The sequence below is a fragment of the Lynx canadensis genome, chromosome D3, assembly GCF_007474595.2.
Source record: "Lynx canadensis isolate LIC74 chromosome D3, mLynCan4.pri.v2, whole genome shotgun sequence".
Taxonomy (NCBI): domain Eukaryota; kingdom Metazoa; phylum Chordata; class Mammalia; order Carnivora; family Felidae; genus Lynx; species Lynx canadensis.
This window is the reverse complement of record NC_044314.2, coordinates 87,307,690-87,325,949: the sequence shown is the minus strand read 5'-3', so window position 1 is coordinate 87,325,949 and position 18,260 is coordinate 87,307,690. Positions and strand designations below refer to the sequence as shown.

Sequence of the window (18,260 nt, the reverse complement as noted above, 5' to 3'; positions counted from 1 at the left end):
AGCCACCCAAGTGCCCCATGTAATTTTCTAAAAATGTTTGCAATGTTTCTTAATTTAAAAATTGAGGACCAGGGGCGCCTGGGTGGCGCAGTCGGTTAAGCGTCCGACTTCAGCCAGGTCACGATCTCGCGGTCTGTGAGTTTGAGCCCCGCGTCAGGCTCTGGGCTGATGGCTCGGAGCCTGGAGCCTGTTTCCGATTCTGTGTCTCCCTCTCTCTCTGCCCCTCCCCCGTTCATGCTCTGTCTCTCTCTGTCCCAAAAATAAATAAACGTTGGAAAAAAAAAAAAAATTAAAAAAAAAATAAAAAAAAAAAATTGAGGACCAAAGCAAGGGAGTGACTGGGAGTTGAAATGAAAATAGAGGCAAGTCGTAAGAAATTTGTGAAAGGGAGCAGAGGGAGGAAGACGGCTCTGTTCTCTAGGTTTCTCTTCTTCGCCAAAGTGTGATGCGAGGTTATCACCTGACCATCAGGGTTGGGTAAGAGGTTTGAGGAGAGTGGAGAAGCTGAAAGGTAGTCCTGTTGGAGAATTGGAGCTCGTTGATTACAGAAAGGTATGTTGCCAGCCGGTGTCGGGTGTCTGTTGAGATGGTGATAGTGATTCTGTAATGATAGCCCAGTCTGCACGGATGGGTGGCTTTTTTCTAGCAAAGCCCAAGTGTAGGACTGTAGACGCTCAGAAGTGAGGCCACTGTGGTCCTCCAGGGTTAGGGCTCTGCTGCCAGTTGGGTGTGATGGGAGGGGAGCGGGGAAGGGGGCAAGGCAGTGAGTAACTATTATCGGGGGTGTGCGTCCCAGAGTAGGTAGAGAGGAACTGGAGGGGTGATACATAGAAAATGGTGAGGCCAAGGATCACAGGCCTTGGGGACACAGTGCCTTGGTGATACTTGAGTGGGTGAGCCAGAAGAATCTTTGAGTTGTGATTTCTTAAGTGGGGGGTGTTCACTGTTGATGACAAAGTCCATTGAGTGTGTGCTGAGGGGGGTGAGTGAGCAGGAGCAGAGTCCAGTCACTAGGAGAGGTCCTGGACCACTCCTCTGCATGGACACTGACGTTGCCCAGAGCGGGGTCAGAAGCAGGTGTGGAGAAGATGAGACCAGTTCTGGAGTCTGGCGAAGGGCCAGGTAATGCATGATGTGTGAGCCTCAGCTGGGCAGGGTTTTCATAAGATGGGGCAGGTACTAGCCTAGAACTGCACTACTCAGTACATTAGTGCCAGTACCCACGTGTGGCTATGAAATTTAAATTAATTAAAATTACCTCACAGTTCGTGAATTCGAGCCCCGCGTTGGGCTCTCTGCTCTTAGCTCGGAGCCTGGAGCCTGCTTCGGATTCTGTGTCTCCCCCTCTCTCTACCCCTCCCCTGCTTGTACTCTGTCTCTCTCAAAAATAAATGTTAAAAAAAGTTTTAAAATTCATTAAAATTAAGTCGCATTTAAAAATTGGTTCTTCATCTCACTAGCCACAATTCAAGTGTTCAATAGCAGTATGTGAGTAGTGGCTACTGCATTGGACTGTGAGATGGAGGATGTTTCTGTGCCGGTCTGGCAGGAACAAGAAGGGTAGTCTGGCTGGCGTGGCCGTGGCCTGAGCTACGGGGTGTGTACGAAGCATAGGAAGTGTGGTGGGAGGTCGGTTGGGGGTGTTCAAAGCTGCGTAGAGAGGGGAGTACCTGAATCTTGACTGAAATGCAGAAATACTCCAAAGTAACAGAGAACCTAAAATAACAGTTCAGTTGGATCTGAAAACGATGAAACAGAGTTCACGTATCTAACGTAAGGTTGCTTTATGCGGTCTTTAAATTCCTGTACAAATGCGTAGATGACGTTTCAAAGCAGGTTGTTTTCTGTATGTGTTCAGTCTGAACTGAAGCACGAGCCTGTAACGCCTCAGATCATTTCTCATTGTCCTAGCACGCTGGCCACCTCCGACGTCAGCAGACGCAAGTGGCTGATACCAGGCGCGGAGTATTCCATCTTTACTGGCCAGCCTTTGGACACCCAGGATAATAGAGTGAATAACCAGCTGGTGGAAACCTGTGTTCCCGGGTAAGGTAGCTTTCTCAAGGGTCATATTTAGGAACTGTTACGGTTTCATAGAGATTTTAATTGCTTTTAAATGTTCAGGAAGATATAAAGAGCCTTCTCTTTCTGGCTTCAATGCCTTAATTTTGAGGACCTGATTTTTAGTTTACTTTGAAAAACAAATGCTTTTAGGATTCTTGACCATCAAAGGCTGAGCAGAACGTCCCCCACTCTGTGCTCCCGACACAGTGGTGCGCTGTGCATGGGCTCTCGGTTTGGGTAAGGTGTCGATCCTCTCAGGCTCTGGATAGCTCGAACAACCGTATTACTCCAGAGCACCATATAAATACGATATTCCTGCCTGTGCGAGGCTGGGAAAATGATTGGGAAGCACTGGACTATTACATGCAGGTTCGATCGTAATGTATTTATATTATAAAGCATACATTTTCATTGTGGAGCGTAATTGTCAGCTCTCGTGTTATTCCCCTGACAACCCCACGAGCTCTGTCTTAGCTCAGGCTGCTGTATCCAATCACCGCAGACTCGGCAGCTTAAAACAAGAAACACTTACTCTGTGGTTCTGGAAGCTGAGAGTTCGACGTTGGGGTGCTGCCAGCGTAGTTGGGTTCTTGGTGAGGCTCCTCTTCCTAGTTATATGGTCTTTCTTTGGTGACTGTGTCCAGACAGATGTTGTATCGCTTTTTTTTATAAGGGCACGAATTCCGTCAGGGGGGTCCCACTCTCATGATTTCATCTAAAGCTGATCACCTCCCCAAGGCCTCACCTCCTCCCACCATCCACTGAGGATTGGGGCTTAAGCATACGAATTTTAGGGGGAGGGGACACAAATATTCAGTCCATAGCATTGCATGTCTTGTAATTATTATTTAAGGTACCATTCTCCTCCGGAAAAGGATTCTTCATTTGGAAGTTCACCAAGAAGCGTATTGATAAAGAAACAGAGAGAGATTTCAGATACACCAATCATGAAAGCTTTAAAAGAGCTTGATGAAGGAAAAATATTGAAAAGTTGGGGCACACAGACAGAGAAAGAGGACACCTCAAATAGTAAGCATTTTTTCCTTGTTTGATATAGATAGGTAATAGATTATAGATACCTTCCCCTTCGCCCCCCAGTTACACCACCTTCTTTAAATCCCCTGGTTCATAACTTATCACAATCATGGCATAATAGGCACCTTTTATACAAAGCAGACTACGTGTTACATTCTGATTAGTAAAGATTTATGCGGCATTCTTAAAGATATTTGAGAAATTTCTACATCGGTTTGTCTCACGTCAGAACGTTAAGACAGACCGTTGGTATTCATAAAGTGAGATGTAACGTTTTCTTCTCTCCCTTTCTTGGTTAATGAGCATCTCTCAGCAGGACGAGAAGTATGGGAGGCCTGGTTTTCTCGCAAGTGCAGGTCAACGGTACTTGCGTCTCCTCCTACTTACTCCAGTGCTCACTTGGTCGGGCCTGCTGATCACACGGTTAACATCTTCAGCATTGCATCTCCAAAGCACTATCTCCTAGTAAATAAATTAGTGACCTGGTTTCTAAAAATAATCTCTCTTGAAAAATCACCTTGAATGGCACTTGTAAACGGAGCCAGAATGAATTCGTTATAAACTCCCACATTTTTCTTCATCCAGCACTTTTTTTATCCTTATAACGTGCATTTGCAAATAATCATTCTAACCTAAATGATGACAATTGCTTGCTTGGTGTAATCATCTGTTAAAGGGAGGTAACTGAAGCTAGGTTTGTTTTGTTTGTTTATTTTTTGACCTTTGTCTGTTACAGAATTAGTGAATCCTCGGCAAACCGAAACGTCTGTCAGTGCAAGTCGGTCCCCAGAGAAATGTGCCCAACAAAGACAGAAGAGGTTTAACTCTGCTTCGCAGAGATCCTCGTCTTTACCACCTTCGACTCGTAAATCAAGTACTCCAAGTAAGAATTAGATGTATATATCTCCTGGACTCCACAGTGGCATCCAAGCCGTGCACACATGCCTGATGTTTTCTGTTTGCCTTCTGCTCTCCCTGGCACCTAGTAGAGTACTTTGAACGCAGGATCCCAAAATAGAATCTTGTTCAATAACAACATTGCCTGATTGCACAGATACTACAACTCGAGCTGAAGAAATCACAGTATATTAAAATATTTTGTGTGTCCAGCAAATTTTTTTTGCAACTAATACCACTTCACAGTTTTTCAGATCGTTGACAGTTGTCTAATGAAACATTAGTTCAAACAAATTAAGCTAGCTTAAAAAAGATGCTTCTTTGCATCTATTTGCCTCAGGTTTCTTTAGCCAGTTATGGATGTGGTTTTAAAGGTTAAACATTGGATTTCTGTTTTCTCAATTTTCCATTTTGAGAACAGCTGAAGATATCTGTATATAACTGTGTTATAGGAATGTTCACTGGTGTACTGGTGTTTCCATCTCATTTCCAGTCGACTTCTAAAATCCTGAAAAACCAGTTTTGAGTCAGGGTGCTGAAACTACAGTCTGATGTACTAAAGTGTTGGCAGTGGTTCCCTCTAGATGATATAGGATTGTGAGTTATTTTTATTGTGTATGCTTTTATTTATCTTTTGGAAGGTTTTACAATGAAATTGTATTCCATTTAAAGTTAGAAAACGTCCTGAAAAAGAAAGCTTGTTTTGCCGATGTATGTATTATATAGAAGAAAAAGAATATTTCCTCCTCATTTTCTTCTGCAGCAAAAAGAGAGATTATGTTAACACCAGTGACTGTGGCTTATAGTCCAAAGCGATCCCCTAAAGAAAATTTGTCCCCGGGATTCAGTCATCTACTTAGCAAAAATGAAAGCAGTCCAGCTCGGTAAGTTCTCTAAAATAGTAGATTAAAATATATATATTCTCGATTTTTTTTTTTTTTTTACAAGTGTCAGCTTATACCTATAGCTATCACTCATTTTTCATTCATCAGTGGGAACTCTGTGGTTTTAAATCACTTAAATGAGTGTCATACTAAAAAAAGTACTATAAAACATGAAAACAGTTTTTAACCATATAAACTAGCTACTAGTAAATTTAAATACCGCCTCAGAATCCCTTCCAGCTTTTGGATATAGAATGATAATTCTTTGTTTTCCTGAAAAGGTTTATGATAGAGGGAAATTTTTGAGCCATTTGTACAAGAAGGTGGGCTTTCCTGGTAAGTTTCCCTGGGCGCCTGAAAAATTGTCCTCTGAAGTGTACTCAGCAGTGTGTGCGGCCGGGGGAAGCCTGACTCCTCAGATGTAAGAGCTGGTGACCTAGCTCTCTATCAGGCTCTTGGAGAAATTACTTAAGCACATTGAACCTCAGTTTCCTTTTCTGTAAAACGAGGATAATAATACCTGCTCTGTTTATTTTGTAAGGTTGTTATAAAGATCAAAGGAGATAACATATGGATAAATGCTTTACGTGTCTAATATATAATTTTGTGTTAGAAATACAAATTTCAGTTTTAGAAAATCGTATGACCAGCTTTCTTTTTAAAAAATATGTGAGTTAACTGGATGCCAGTTCGTCTTTCTAGTGGAGATAGGGAAAATCAGTTAACATTTTTTTCTCACAAGTAACTTGCTTCATTCAATAGATTTGATATACTTTTGGATGATTTAGATACTGTTCCTGTGTCTGCGTTACAACGTACCAATCCAAGAAAACAACTCCAGTTTCTTCCTCTAGATGACTCGGAAGGTATCTTTTCCTAAAAAATTATTAGTTATGGTTTTAGTCCTTCATTTTGTGAATTTCTGGTATCTTTTCAAGGTTCTAAATGTTCTAATGTCCTGCGCTTAAATAATTTTTCCGCGCAAGGGCCTTTAAAAATAAGCATGCGTGATGTTCATATTGTGTGTCAATGTTGTGATCCTCATTTAAAAGTTGGGAAACTGAGGTACAGGGATTGTTAATGCTTCCTTACCAGGGCCATACTGTTCAGTTTTTCTGAATATTTATATTCTGTAATTTCTATGCAGCTTAGGTATTCGGTGATTTTTTTTTCCTTTTTTCTCATTTATCTTCTAAGTTTGGAATAAAGTTCTAAGATAATGCATGTGGATCACTGGGGCAGGCCCATGAGACTCTCGCTCTTCACCGTTGGTGTGGCTGTGTATCCACTAAATGTGTAGTTAGTATTTAACTTTTTTGTTTGTTTGTTTTTGTTTTGGCTTTAAGTTTTTTTTTTTTTTCAACGTTTATTTATTTTTGGGACAGAGAGAGACAGAACATGAACGGGGGAGGGGCAGAGAGAGAGGGAGACACAGAATCGGAAACAGGCTCCAGGCTCTGAGCCATCAGCCCAGAGCCCAACGCGGGGCTCGAACTCCTGGACCGCGAGATCGTGACCTGGCTGAAGTCGGACGCTTAACCGACTGCGCCACCCAGGCGCCCCTTGGCTTTAAGTTTAAAGTTCATTTAACTTTACAGAAAGTTTACCTACCTTGACTTAGGGAAGTTGTGCAGGGTGCCAAATCGAGGGTAAGACTTTTAGAATTCTTTGGAGAAAAAGCACTGAGTAAATATGATTGATTATTGTGTCTCTTTTCATGTTTTTTGGTTTGTGGCAGCCATTTTCAGAAAGTGAAGTTGGATGACATATATAGTTATGTAAAGGATCTATTAAGAAAATTGATAAGAAATAAATTTCTTTTCTCTCTGACAGAAAAAAAATATTCAGAAACAGCCACCGACATCCATGTTAATCATAGCTCTTCTCCCGAACTGTTGCCAAACGGAGTGAAGAAAGTGTCTGTGAGATCAGCCTGGGAGAAGAATAAATCAGTTAGCTATGAACAGTGTAAGCCCACGTCAGTAGCACCACATGGTAATGATTTTGAGTATACAGCAAAAATTAGGACCCTAGCTGAAACGGAACGGTTTTTTGATGAACTTACAAAAGAAAAAGACCAGGTAAAAACAAACAAAACTTAAAAAAAAAATCTTTCTCTGAACTCAAATGCTTATGTCTGAGGGATGGTCAGAAGGGAGTTACTTGAGTCAGACCATCCCAGGAAGTTACTGTGGATGCACACCAGTGCTGTGCTAGGAGTGCATTGGAGCTAAGCTGTCCTTGCGGATTAGGGCGGAGGGACTTACGTGAAGGCGAGACGGACAAGAAAATACTAGGCTGAAGTCTGTCTTGTCCATTCTGTTATAAACTCCCCAGCCATGAATTAGATAGAATTCTTCTGTTTTTACTTAATTTGTTTTTGTGTGTGTTAACAGATCGAGGCAGCGCTAAGTCGAATGCCTTCTACTGGAGGACGAATCACTTTGCAGACAAGATTAAATCAGGTGAAATATCTTACTTAGCTTGAATCTGCTTTAGAAGCGTGATGCCGGTTAGCGCTCCATTTATCCAAGATGATGTTTTAGGCATCCTGAAGCAACTGGGAGGAAAAACTTTTAGCCTTTTAGAAAAGTGGTGATTATAGTGCATTTTAGAACTGCAGGCTAGCTTTTGGGAATAAAAAGTGATTTTACCTTTGTACTTCATGAAAAAGATGTTCATGCCTTCATGCCACTCTGCAGTTTGTCTTTTAAAAGATGGTACATTAAGTTAATACTCTCACATTAAATGTCCCTTTTGGTGTTTGTTTCTTCCTCCCCAATCTAATTTATTTCTGAACCCCTTTCCATTTAGTAAACATGTAAAAAACAGTTGCACTTTGCAGCTGGATGAGCTGTAGAGGTTAAAGAGAGATGTGATTCCACCATCGGGCAGGAGGGTGTAGGCGAAGCGACTCGTGTGCGTTTCTTTTCATTGCTTTTCAGAGAGAATTAAAATGCACGAAACCATGGGACATTTAAAATCGGCTCTTTTTGTAATGTTTTAACCATAACGATAGGGATAGGTCTCTTACATAACTGCATGTTTTGGCTTTTCAGTGCTTTAACTTTAGGAGAAGTTCATTTTCAGGTTGATCTGTGATACCAGAAGGAACAAAATGCTAAGAAAACAACAGAGGTCTTTTTCTAGGACCTATTTCCCTAACTTCTCTTTAAGACTTTAAGTCTTTTTTATTATTTTTGTTGTTCTGAAAGTCTTTACTCAATAATTGATAAGACTCAACACAGGAAACCCTTCCTCCTTTTTGGGAAGGAAGAAGGAAAACTTATAGGTACTCTGATGCTAAATTTATCTAAAACATTTGTTTAACATATTTTTATGTAATGAATATAAGCTCTTAAAATAACTTAAAAGGCAGTAGTTTCTGTTCATACATGTCAAAGCTGTTTCTGTCCAGTAAGGAGACCAGTGACAGCAAAAAGGGGCTGAGCATGCTTATATAGGATTCATAAGTGGAAAAGGTAAAATTGGGCAGAAAAAAGATGAAAAATATTCAGCCTGACCAATGAGTAAAAAACAGTACACATTTGAACAAAAGCATTATTTTTAAAAAATGTTTTATTTACTTTTGAGAGAGATGGCGGGGGGTGGGGGGGAGGAGGGGCCGAAGGGGGTGGGGACAGAGGATCTTACGTGGGCTCCGCATTGACATCAGCGAGCCTGAAGCAGCACTCAAACCCACAAACCATTAGATCATGACCTGAGCCGAAGCTGGACATTCAATCGACTGAGCCACCCAAGTGCCCCCAAAGCATTATTTTTTTAAAAAAACGATTACATTGATAGGTATTTAAAGAAAAATGGGGGAAAAAATAAAGCCCAGTACCCAGGATGGAGAAAATTATATTCTCATACACGGCAGGTGGAAGTAGAAATTATCATAAACTTTCTGGAGTACAATTTTACCTAGGTCCAAAGCTTTAGAATTTTGGATTTCTTTGGACATAGCATTTTTATTTCTGGGAATACTTCCAGGTGTTTGTAAAGAAGGCAATACTTCCAGGTGTTTGTAAAGAAATATTTTTTTAAGAGTATTTATTGCAGGAGCGCCTGGGTGGCTCAGTCGGTGAAGTGTCCGACTTTGGATCAGGTCATGATCTTGCAGTTTGTGAGTTCAACCCATGCATTGGGCTGTCTGCTGTCAGTAACACAGAACCTGTTTCGGATCCTCTGACTCCTTCTCTCTCTCTGCTTCCCCCCCCAAAAAACCCCTCCAAATATTAAAAAAAAAAAGAATATTTATTGCAGCATTATTTATGATATCCAAAATTAGAGGCAACCTAAATTTCTACTAAAAGATTCTTGGTTAAATCTAATGGAATATTGCACATTGATTTAAAAGGATATCATAGAAAGATATTTCATAACAAGTTCAATTGAAAAATGTGTTTTTTTTTTAAACTGAGTTGAATCCTCAGCAGCTTTTTTTTTTTTTTTTAAGTTTATTTATTTTTGAGACAGAGACAGAGCATGAATGGGGGAGGGGCAGAGAGAGAGGGAGACACAGAATCGGAAGCAGGCTCCAGGCTCTGAGCCATCAGCCCAGAGCCCGACGCGGGGCTCGAACCCACGGACTGCAAGATCGTGACCTGCCTGAAGTCGGACGCTTAACCGACTGAGCCACCCAGGCGCCCCAAAAAATGTTTTTAAGTAGAGAATTTGTTTTTATTTTTCTTCTTAAAAATGATGTGCATATCTGCAGGAAAAAAAAAAGGAAAGAGGAACAATGGTTATTTTTACTCATCTGTCTTCTAAATACTTTATCATGAATGTGTGATCTTTTAATAATTAAAGTTGTTAAAGAGGAATTTTTAAGTTTTATTACAGATACCATTGGAGTTAATACTGAATAAAGTATCCAAAATGATAAATATATATTCCAGGCACTATTTACTTAACACTGGTACTGCTTATTTAAAAATAGCAGTTGTGAGGCACCTGGGTGGCTCAGTTGGTTGAGCGTCCAACTTTTGATTTTGGCTCAGGTCATGATTCCAGGGTTGTGGGATCGAGCCTCATGTCAGGCTCTGTGCTAGGCATGGAGCCTGCCTCTCTCCTTCTGCTCTTCTCCCCTGCTTGTGGTCATTCTCTCTCTCTCTCTCTCTCTCTCTCTCTCTCAAGAAAGAAAGAGAGAGAGAAAAGAAAAGAAAGAAGTTGTTACATTGCTTTGTTGTGAGAGCTCTTGCTTCTTGGGAAGCAAACTCCTCCATCATTTTCCTTCCTTTTTAACTTAGAAATTCTTGTCAGAAAACAGTTGCTCGATATATGTATACGTGAGATAAGGCACCAGTTCAACGTGTCCATTTCTTCTGGTGAAATGTATGAAGAACCTCCTTGGTTCCTCTTATTCTGTTCGCAGTTCTGGAGTCAGGGAATTCCCTCGTTCCAGTGAGCCGCACTGCCCTTGCTGGGGTTTCCACGTACTCAAAGCGGCACATGTACTGAGGATATGTTAAGGTGCAGCAGTTGTTTTGAGTGGTTGAAACGTTGATTCATGTTGTTAGTTTAAAGAAATCAGATGATGTGCTTAAAAAATATAATAATTCTGTAAGTTTAATGTTTATACTAGTTCTTTTGTGAAAAGAAAGGTCAATTTGGTGGTAATTATAGAACCAGTGAACTTGATGTAGAATTCTAATTAAACGTTTCCTGTTATTTTCCCTTAGGAAGCCTTGGAAGATCGTTTGGAAAGGATTAATCGAGAACTGGGTTCAGTTCGAATGACATTAAAGAAATTTCATGTTTTGCGCACCTCTGCAAATCTCTGAGATTTGTAGCCATTAAATTTTGAGACATTTTTGTTTGCACTAATGTATAATTATGCACTCAGAAAAGGCGAACTATTTTGTACTGTTTATAAGCCTTCAAATAGTAGTTTTACAATCATGCTATTCTTTACACTTGCTATTTTATACTTCAAATGGCCACATATTTTCGAGATATTTTTGTTATGCTCAGGAATCTCTTGTATATTTTACTATTTAAAAAGTCTTATTTTTAAATAGTATAAGTCTCCAGTTTATATCAATAGTAAGGAAATGTAAACAGTGGAGGCAGCTTGTTTCTAAACAAATAGTGTTATCCTTTTACAATGAACTTTGCACACTAATTTTATATACTTGTTCTACATTGTGAATATGATTCTTTTTTTTTTTTAATAAATGCTTAAGAACAGCTTCCATAATGATAGACATGCTGAATGCAAAAAGCAAAAGAAAAATGCAGCATTCCCTGGATTTTAGTTGTGTTGAGATTTAAAAAAAAAAAAATTGCTAATGCAATTCCTATTAGGAACATGTCTTAGAGTGAATGTTAGAATAGTAGTAGTAGAAATACTGGAAATGATGGAATATCGGAAAGCTTTGAAAACTATGAACAACTCATTTTGTTTCCCTTGAACTTTATTATTTGTAAGGAAAGAAAAATGAGAGCTGTAATACTCTAATTCTTTAGTCATATATGTACTGCTTTTCAGAAAACGTTAAACAATTGGAGAGCTGTAGCTTTCTGCCCATCATTTTGAATCTGTGACCCACTTGTGACAATAAATCGATGGATAAAACTTTGATGAAATACAGGCCGCCGCCCCACTGGATCGTCAGAGCGGCCGTGCTTCTCAGTGCACATGGCTTCAGTTGTCAGAGCCCTCACACAGACATTTTTAACCCGTCTCCCCCTCCCCCCCCCCCAGCCCCGCCCGACTCCGGCCACAAACTACTCCCATAGTAGGTGCTGTAAGGGCGCCAGGTTTAGATCAGGGCAGCCCACCCTGCTAATTCATGGATGGGGAACGTGTGTAGCTGGAGCCTTGGACCTTTCTTCTGGCCTTGCCGGAGGGCTCCAGCTCACCGCCTTGGCAGTCCCTCTTGGCTCTTGGCGGTGGCACGTGGGCAGGAGGCTGTGCTCTGATCGGCGCTAGTGAGTCTGTGTTCTGACTGCTGGTCTGGTTTGGTGGCCAGTCAGAATCCAGTGCCCACATATTGTGTATGTGTTGATAAATAGATTCATTCTAAACTTTCCAAATTGATTCCCATTAACAATGCTCAGGTTTTAAAGTTTGGTGTTCTTTTGAGTCTTTTCTTCTTATGTAACCTCTTAACAGCTTATAGATATTATAGTTATGAGCCAAGCCAACCATTACTCCACCAGGATCTACGTATGCCTTTGAGCTGGGTTCTCAAACTGTCTTTGAGCACCCTTCACCAAAGCTTACCTGGCTGAGCTCCAGGCCTGATGCCCCAGCCGAGCACCCTTCTCAGCTTGGAGGGCGTCTCCGCAGGGAGCGAGGGGGTCTCCGCAGGGAGGGGCCGGCTGACCGATGCCCCTCTTACTCCTATCCGTGAATCGAACCTTAGATCCCAGCTCCTGCCACCAGTTGAACACCTCGAACTAGTCACAGTTATTCATCAACGGAATAAGTGCCTTTATTTGTGGTATTTTTTTCCTAGCCTTTTTTTTTTTTTTAAGTCTCCGAGTTGTAGTAAAGAAAAAGTTAATTTTAATCAAGCTCCAGTACAGCTGTGTCAAAATCCAGTTAAGGGATTGACTTTACTGATGGTATTCCCTTTGTGTTCTATACGTGATATTAAAAACTAACTTGAAAATTAGGATATTCATTGTTCCCTACTTTTATCATAAGTAAAGTCTACTACCTTCTTAAGAATAGGAAATTGCCATTTCAGAAGAGATTATGGTTTTATCTTGTGAAGGAGTTATCTTAGTCTCTGTTGGCTTATTCCAAGAAAGATATGAAATACCTTCAAAATCTCTTCTGTGCTCACTCTCAGAAAACGTACGCTTTTATTCTTGAAATGTATAATAGATTGGAAGTATCAGTCACTTATTTAAAAATTAAAAAAATTTTTTTTCTTCTTTGTAGCTGTGAAGAGAACCAAGGAAAATCCTTTCAGCCATCTTTCCCTTTTTTGTGCTTAATTTACCCATGGGAACACTCAAAAACAATTGAACCCCAAAGATGGCAATCTTAGAAAGCAGCTGTTGTTCCTGGGAGGTGAGCCACTTTGTTCCCGCAGGGGCTAAGCTGCAGTGTAGTAAGAACCCGAGTGGGAGTGCCTTTTTAAACGCATACAGAGTTCTCTCTTTCACTTGGGTCTGCCCCCTACCTTTCCTTTCCAGAGTCCCGAGGCACATTAGGTATTCAGCTGACTCTACAGAGGTAGCTAACGTGGCTGTGGCCGTGCTGGGAGGGCACCGTGCTGGGACGGAAGGGACAGGGGAGCCAGGTAGACCTGGGTCACCACCAGGCTCAGGCCTGCCTGCCTCGGCAGCCAGCCCAGCGGCAGCGGAAGATAAGATGAAGTGATAAGAAACTTCCTAACAATTTAAAGAAGATTATGTAAAGTACCTGGTGCTTAGTCAGTTTTCAGTAAAAGTACATTTCAGATTCATTCCTAGTTTAAAAGGTCTTTCAATTTGAAGTAGTGATTTAGCACTTTTTAAATAGAAAAGTAGGTTGTGTCCCCAGCAATTGACTTAAACATTACCTTGGGTTGGTTGATATTTGTTAGGTGGTCTAAGGTGTTCTCTCCACCTTTTTGCAAAAAAAAAAAAAAAAAAAAAAAAAAAAAAAAAAATTCTTGGAGTTTGATCTTCTGGTATAAGGTTCTTTTTTTTTTTTTTTTTTTTTTTTTAAGTGACAAAGCTGGTAACCTATTGAGTGTAAGTTCAGAAGCATCTTAAATAGGTGATTTGGGGGTTATCTGATATAGGCGATTTTTCTTAAAAAAAAAAGTGTTGGCAATGTAACCAAAATAATTGCTCCTTGGAATGTTCTGTAATTAGACATGTAAATTAGGTGATGGCCTGTGAAGCAGGACTACATGAAGAAGTGCCTGCCACTAGAAGATCCACATGAAGGTTATGATTTTAGAGTTCGATAAACAACCGAAACATGTTCCCCTTTTTAACTCTAAAAAGCCAGGTGCTTTGCCGAATGCTATTTAAATTTGAATCCTGCACTTAACATCTGTAGTAAAATTAGACATTTTTGTCATTTTAATTTTTATCTCAAAAGCGGTTTTCACTACATTTTAAAGTGCCACTTGTGCTGCGAGTCTTTCAGAAGCTTTAAAAACTAAGTGTGTACCTAGAGCCCTTTAAGAATCATACAGGTAAATCCTACTTACCAGCCATGAGTGAGCGTGTGTGGCCTATGGTCATGAGGTTTACAGGTCTGATTCAACCAGTTCTATTGCACAAACTTTGCAGGAAATTATTGTTGCCAAGAGTTCTGTGGCAGTTTGATAATAAACTACACCAGTATTCTTAGGACCTGTGTTATGAAGCTTTCTCCTTCTTATGTGTGTTTTATTTCAATAGATGCCTCTCAAATAGGGGGAATCAAGCCATAAATTTGCATTTGCTGGACATGATACACCATGTCATTGCTGTGACTACAACCTTCAAAGATATTTATCCACAATTGCACTGTAACAGTGACCAATATAATGTGAAAAACTTGCTTCCTCCAGTGCTGCTGATGGTTGGGCAAAGACAAGTGCTTCTTGCCGCTGTTTTTAAAGCTAGGCAAGTACTGGAGTGGTGGAACTGTAAGCTCCAGGAGAGCCGGCGGCCATCCTGTCTTCATTCTTGCATATAGGCACTCAATAAATATTTGTGGATATGAACTGTCTTGCGATGTTAGTGTATTTATTTCTGCCGGGTAACCATGGGGTCTGCTTTTTGATGGTAGTAAGGCCTCTGAGTTTATGGGTTTGGGTGTAATCATGGCAAGGTTACAATGGTATGCAGGTGCTCAGTTCTGAGTGGCTGATGGGCAAAGGGCCTCACTGGAGATCTGCGTGTGCTCCTAAAATCTTCCCCAGTGGGTCTCAAAGGCACATCGTGGTGGAGGGAAGGTGAGAGTTTGGTGTTCGATGGGTCACCTTCTCTTGTCTCAGAGGGATTGTCATAAGGTCATAAAATGGGTATTTTAAGGAGAGTTCTGTAATGATGGCTTTCCTGGCCTAGTCCCCAATTCTGACAGTGACCAAGGGGATGAGCAGCCTTTGGTGGTTTTGCTCTTTGTCTCAACAGAGTCTTGGACTGCTTTAATTTTAGCACTTGCCCTTTCAGAGGAAAGCATGCCTTTTTTTTTTTTTTTTTTTATTAAATTTTTTTTTTTCCAACGTTTATTTATTTTTGGGACAGAGAGAGACAGAGCATGAACGGGGGAGGGGCAGAGAGAGAGGGAGACACAGAATCGGAAACAGGCTCCAGGCTCTGAGCAGTCAGCACAGAGCCCGACGCGGGGCTCGAACTCACGGACCGCGAGATCGTGACCTGGCTGAAGTCGGACGCTTAACCGACTGCGCCACCCAGGCGCCCCAAGAAAGCATGCCTTTCAACTGCAGAAGGTGATATACTTGGTGATAGGGAAGCTGGGTTTTAGGTGTGCCCATTTAATTCTATGACTTCAGATCTTGGCAAGCAAGTCCATTCTTGCTCAGTCTAAATACACACTTCACGATTTCTTTTAAATTGCACCCACTACCCTCTTGGTCTCTTTGTTTACGACTGGAGAGTCCAACCCGGAGGGAACATCAAGATGAAGCTATTTCTGACCCTCTTCCAGTTTCTTTTGAGGTCGGTGGGCTGGAGCTGCGGGCGTACCCTCTGGCTGTTACTACTCCCACCTTTTCTGACGACCAAGGGGCGTTTTCATCTTTTTAGCCCAGAGCGAAAGTATTCGGTGTCGTGGAAAAGAACTGGCTGCCTGTGCGCTGCAAACCGGGTCTCTAAACCGATAGGAGTATCCAGCATCTAGGTTTGGGCCTCAGTTAACTACCTCCGGTTTGGCCACAACATTCCAAGTGCTTCACGACGTCGCACGCGCTTTGTTCCCCTAGACTTGTCCTCTTACTCCTCAAGAACTTGATTGTTTAAAAAAAAAAAAAAAAAAGCCACTTAAGGGTGCCGATTGCCGCAAGCCCTCTCGTGCCCTTCCGCAAATGCACTTGGCTACTCTAGCACAGTTGCAAGTCTGACGGGCAAGGCCGACGGGGTTGCAGGAGCCACGAGGCCCCCCCTCCCCCGACCCCCACGCCCCGGAGAGGGGAGGGGGGCGAGCCCAGGCCGCGGCGGGGAGACCGCGAGTCGGCCCCGAAGTTTGCCGGGTTTCTTCCGGCGGAGCCCAGCCCTCGGGGCGGGCGGGGGCGGCCCCTCGCCGGGACTCGCCGCCGCTCCCCGCGCGGCCTGACGGAGGCGCAGGCCCGCCGCCGAGTGGGGGAATGCGAGGCGGGCCCGGCGCGCACGGGCTGCAGCGGCCGCTGGGGCGCGCGGGGCACGGCGGCGCCGCGGCGTAGAGCTGTCCAGCCCCGTCCGCGGGCGCGCCCGGCCCCGCGCCCACGCCGGCCGCCGCCTCGTCGTCCGCCGCGACCCGCGGGGCCAGCACGTGCGCGCCCGCCCGCGCCGACGGCCCGGGAGCATGCCCGCGGGGGCCCGGCCCGCTCGCCCGGGGCCAGCTGGCGGCGGCGGCGGCGGCGGCGCGCGGAGCCGCGGGGCGCAGCCGGCCGGGCCGGGGCCGCGGGGCCGCGCCTCCCCGGCGGCGTGAGGCGGGCGGCGGCGGCCCAGCGCGGGCCGAAGAGGACGGAGCCGCGGCCGCGCCGAGCGGGGTGAGTGTCGCCGCGGCCCGGCCGGAAGGCGGCGCGGCCCGGGGACCCTCCTCGGGCCGGCGGCGGGCCCCCGGAGAGCCGGGCGCGGGGCGGCGACCCCGGAGGCCCCGGCTGCCCGCTCGCCCGCCCGCCGGGGAGGGAAGGAAGGAAGGAAGGAGGGAGGGAGGGGAGGGAGGGGGGGAAAAGTGGGAGACCCGGGCCCGGCCGCCCCGCGCGGGGAGGAGGGTGTGGCGCGCGCGGGGACCCCTGCCTCAGGAAGTCGCCCCGGAGCCCGGCCCCCGGGGACTCGCCGGCCCTCCGGAGTCGGGCCCCAAATGCTAATTGCCGAATTTCCGTCGGTTGCGGCCGGGGCGCGGAGGACTCCCCTCCCCCAGTGACAAGTGTCACCGCGGTCGGGGGGCAGGTGTGTGTGCAGCACCGGGCCTGTCCGGGCCGGCCCGCGCTCTTGAGGAAGGGCCAGGAAGGGGCCGGGAGGAAGTGGTGGGCACAGCGCTCTGTCCAGCCTTGTGCGGTTTCCCGCCTCCAGCCGGACAGCCCTCCAGCGCCGGCTGTGGCCCGGTGGGTTGTGTGGGGCCTAAGCACGGGGCGTGGCCCTCGGAGAGGGGCCAGAACTTAGAAGAAGGTGCTCCCCCTTAGGCTGGAGGAAAATCTGGCCCATCTGCATCCTGAGAGTCTCCCTTTCCTGTTGTAACCTGGCGTGCCGGCTGTGTTAGAGCAGGCAGCTTCCCCTTCCAGCCTTTCTCGTCTGGGGCTCATGGCTGTTTGGGGGAGAGGGGGACACTTCCCGCCTCCCCCATAATGTGTAAGTCCACCCCCCACAAGAAACCCCAAATCCACATTCTAAGTAAACAATGTGCTTGCTCCGCAAATGTCATTTCAAGGCTTTTCCTCTAGCCCGGTCTGCTTTCAGTGGACCTGCTGCCCCTATATCGAAATTCTAGATTCCTCACCCTACACTCCTCTCCCTGCCTCAGAGGGGCTGGGGCACTTCTGCGAAGTCTCAGGCCTGCATGCTTCGCCCTCTGCAGAATCGGGATTCTTCAAAGGAGACCTCATTTGAGCATCTTTCTTGGTCCACTAGCAGCTCTCACCCCAGCGCCCACCTGGGAGTCCCTGGAGCTGATAGGGTAGACCCCTCTCCTTCATCTGGACCTGGACTAACACCCAAGCGCCCGGCGGGACTGTCTCTGTTCTGAAGTGTCATTGCATTTTATGTCTCTTGTGTGGCTCTTATCGCGCTCTGCCTTATTTTACAGTTACTTTTTGTGCCTGGCTTATCTCCCCTTGCTGGCTTGTGAGCTCCTGGAGGATGGGAGTGGAGTTTGATTCATTCCCAGTTCCTCCGGCCTGGCTTGGCACCCTGGGCACAGTGAGCTTCTAGATGGAGTAGAAGCCCCCACCCCAGCTTGCCTGGGGGTGGGGGTGGGGGGCAGGCTATCTAACGCCTGGGCTGTTGCAGTGAAATTATTTTGCATCTGCGAAGAATCTGTACGCCCTGATCGGAAGAGATGCCCGGCCCTCTCCCTTCGCAAAAGAAACACCATGAGTTAGGTAGGGCTGTTTTCTTGTAGGGAGTGAGTCGCCAGATGACTAGGACAGTACGAGCTCTGCTGTTCTCTGGGTGGTGAGCGTGGGATGGTCCTTCTCTCTGGCCTCCCACAGCTCACTGTGGGCGGGAGGCAGTGGGGCAGAGAATTGGACTCCACGGGTCAAGGTTCCAGGCCTG

At 44.8% G+C, this 18,260-nt stretch overlaps 2 protein-coding genes across 15 annotated transcripts in view; both read left to right on the top strand.

The window, feature by feature from the left end:
• Nucleotides 1–14,548, top strand: part of MPHOSPH9 (M-phase phosphoprotein 9) — a 60,822-nt gene extending 46,274 nt beyond the window's left edge. For 3 of the 5 annotated variants that reach the window (XM_030336233.2, XM_032595319.1, XM_030336236.1), the window contains 8 exons: nucleotides 1,912–2,046; nucleotides 2,918–3,093; nucleotides 3,836–3,982; nucleotides 4,760–4,880; nucleotides 5,643–5,746; nucleotides 6,714–6,961; nucleotides 7,277–7,345; nucleotides 10,568–14,548. In XM_030336233.2, coding sequence (XP_030192093.1) covers nucleotides 1,912–2,046; nucleotides 2,918–3,093; nucleotides 3,836–3,982; nucleotides 4,760–4,880; nucleotides 5,643–5,746; nucleotides 6,714–6,961; nucleotides 7,277–7,345; nucleotides 10,568–10,669 — 1,102 coding nt within the window. In that variant the 3' untranslated portion in view covers nucleotides 10,670–14,548. Of the gene's footprint in view, nucleotides 1–1,911; nucleotides 2,047–2,917; nucleotides 3,094–3,835; nucleotides 3,983–4,759; nucleotides 4,881–5,642; nucleotides 5,747–6,713; nucleotides 6,962–7,276; nucleotides 7,346–10,567 lie in introns of those variants that run through there. The other 2 variants (XM_030336234.1, XM_030336237.1) reach the window with 2 other exon arrangements.
• Nucleotides 14,549–16,467: 1,919 nt separating this feature from the next.
• PITPNM2 (phosphatidylinositol transfer protein membrane associated 2) overlaps nucleotides 16,468–18,260 on the top strand; it is a 143,834-nt gene continuing 142,041 nt past the window's right edge. For all 10 annotated transcript variants that reach the window (XM_036064328.1, XM_030336424.1, XM_030336425.1 and 7 more), the window contains exon 1: nucleotides 16,468–16,534. The gene's annotated coding sequence lies outside the window, so the exon portion shown is untranslated. The remainder of the gene's footprint in view (nucleotides 16,535–18,260) is intronic.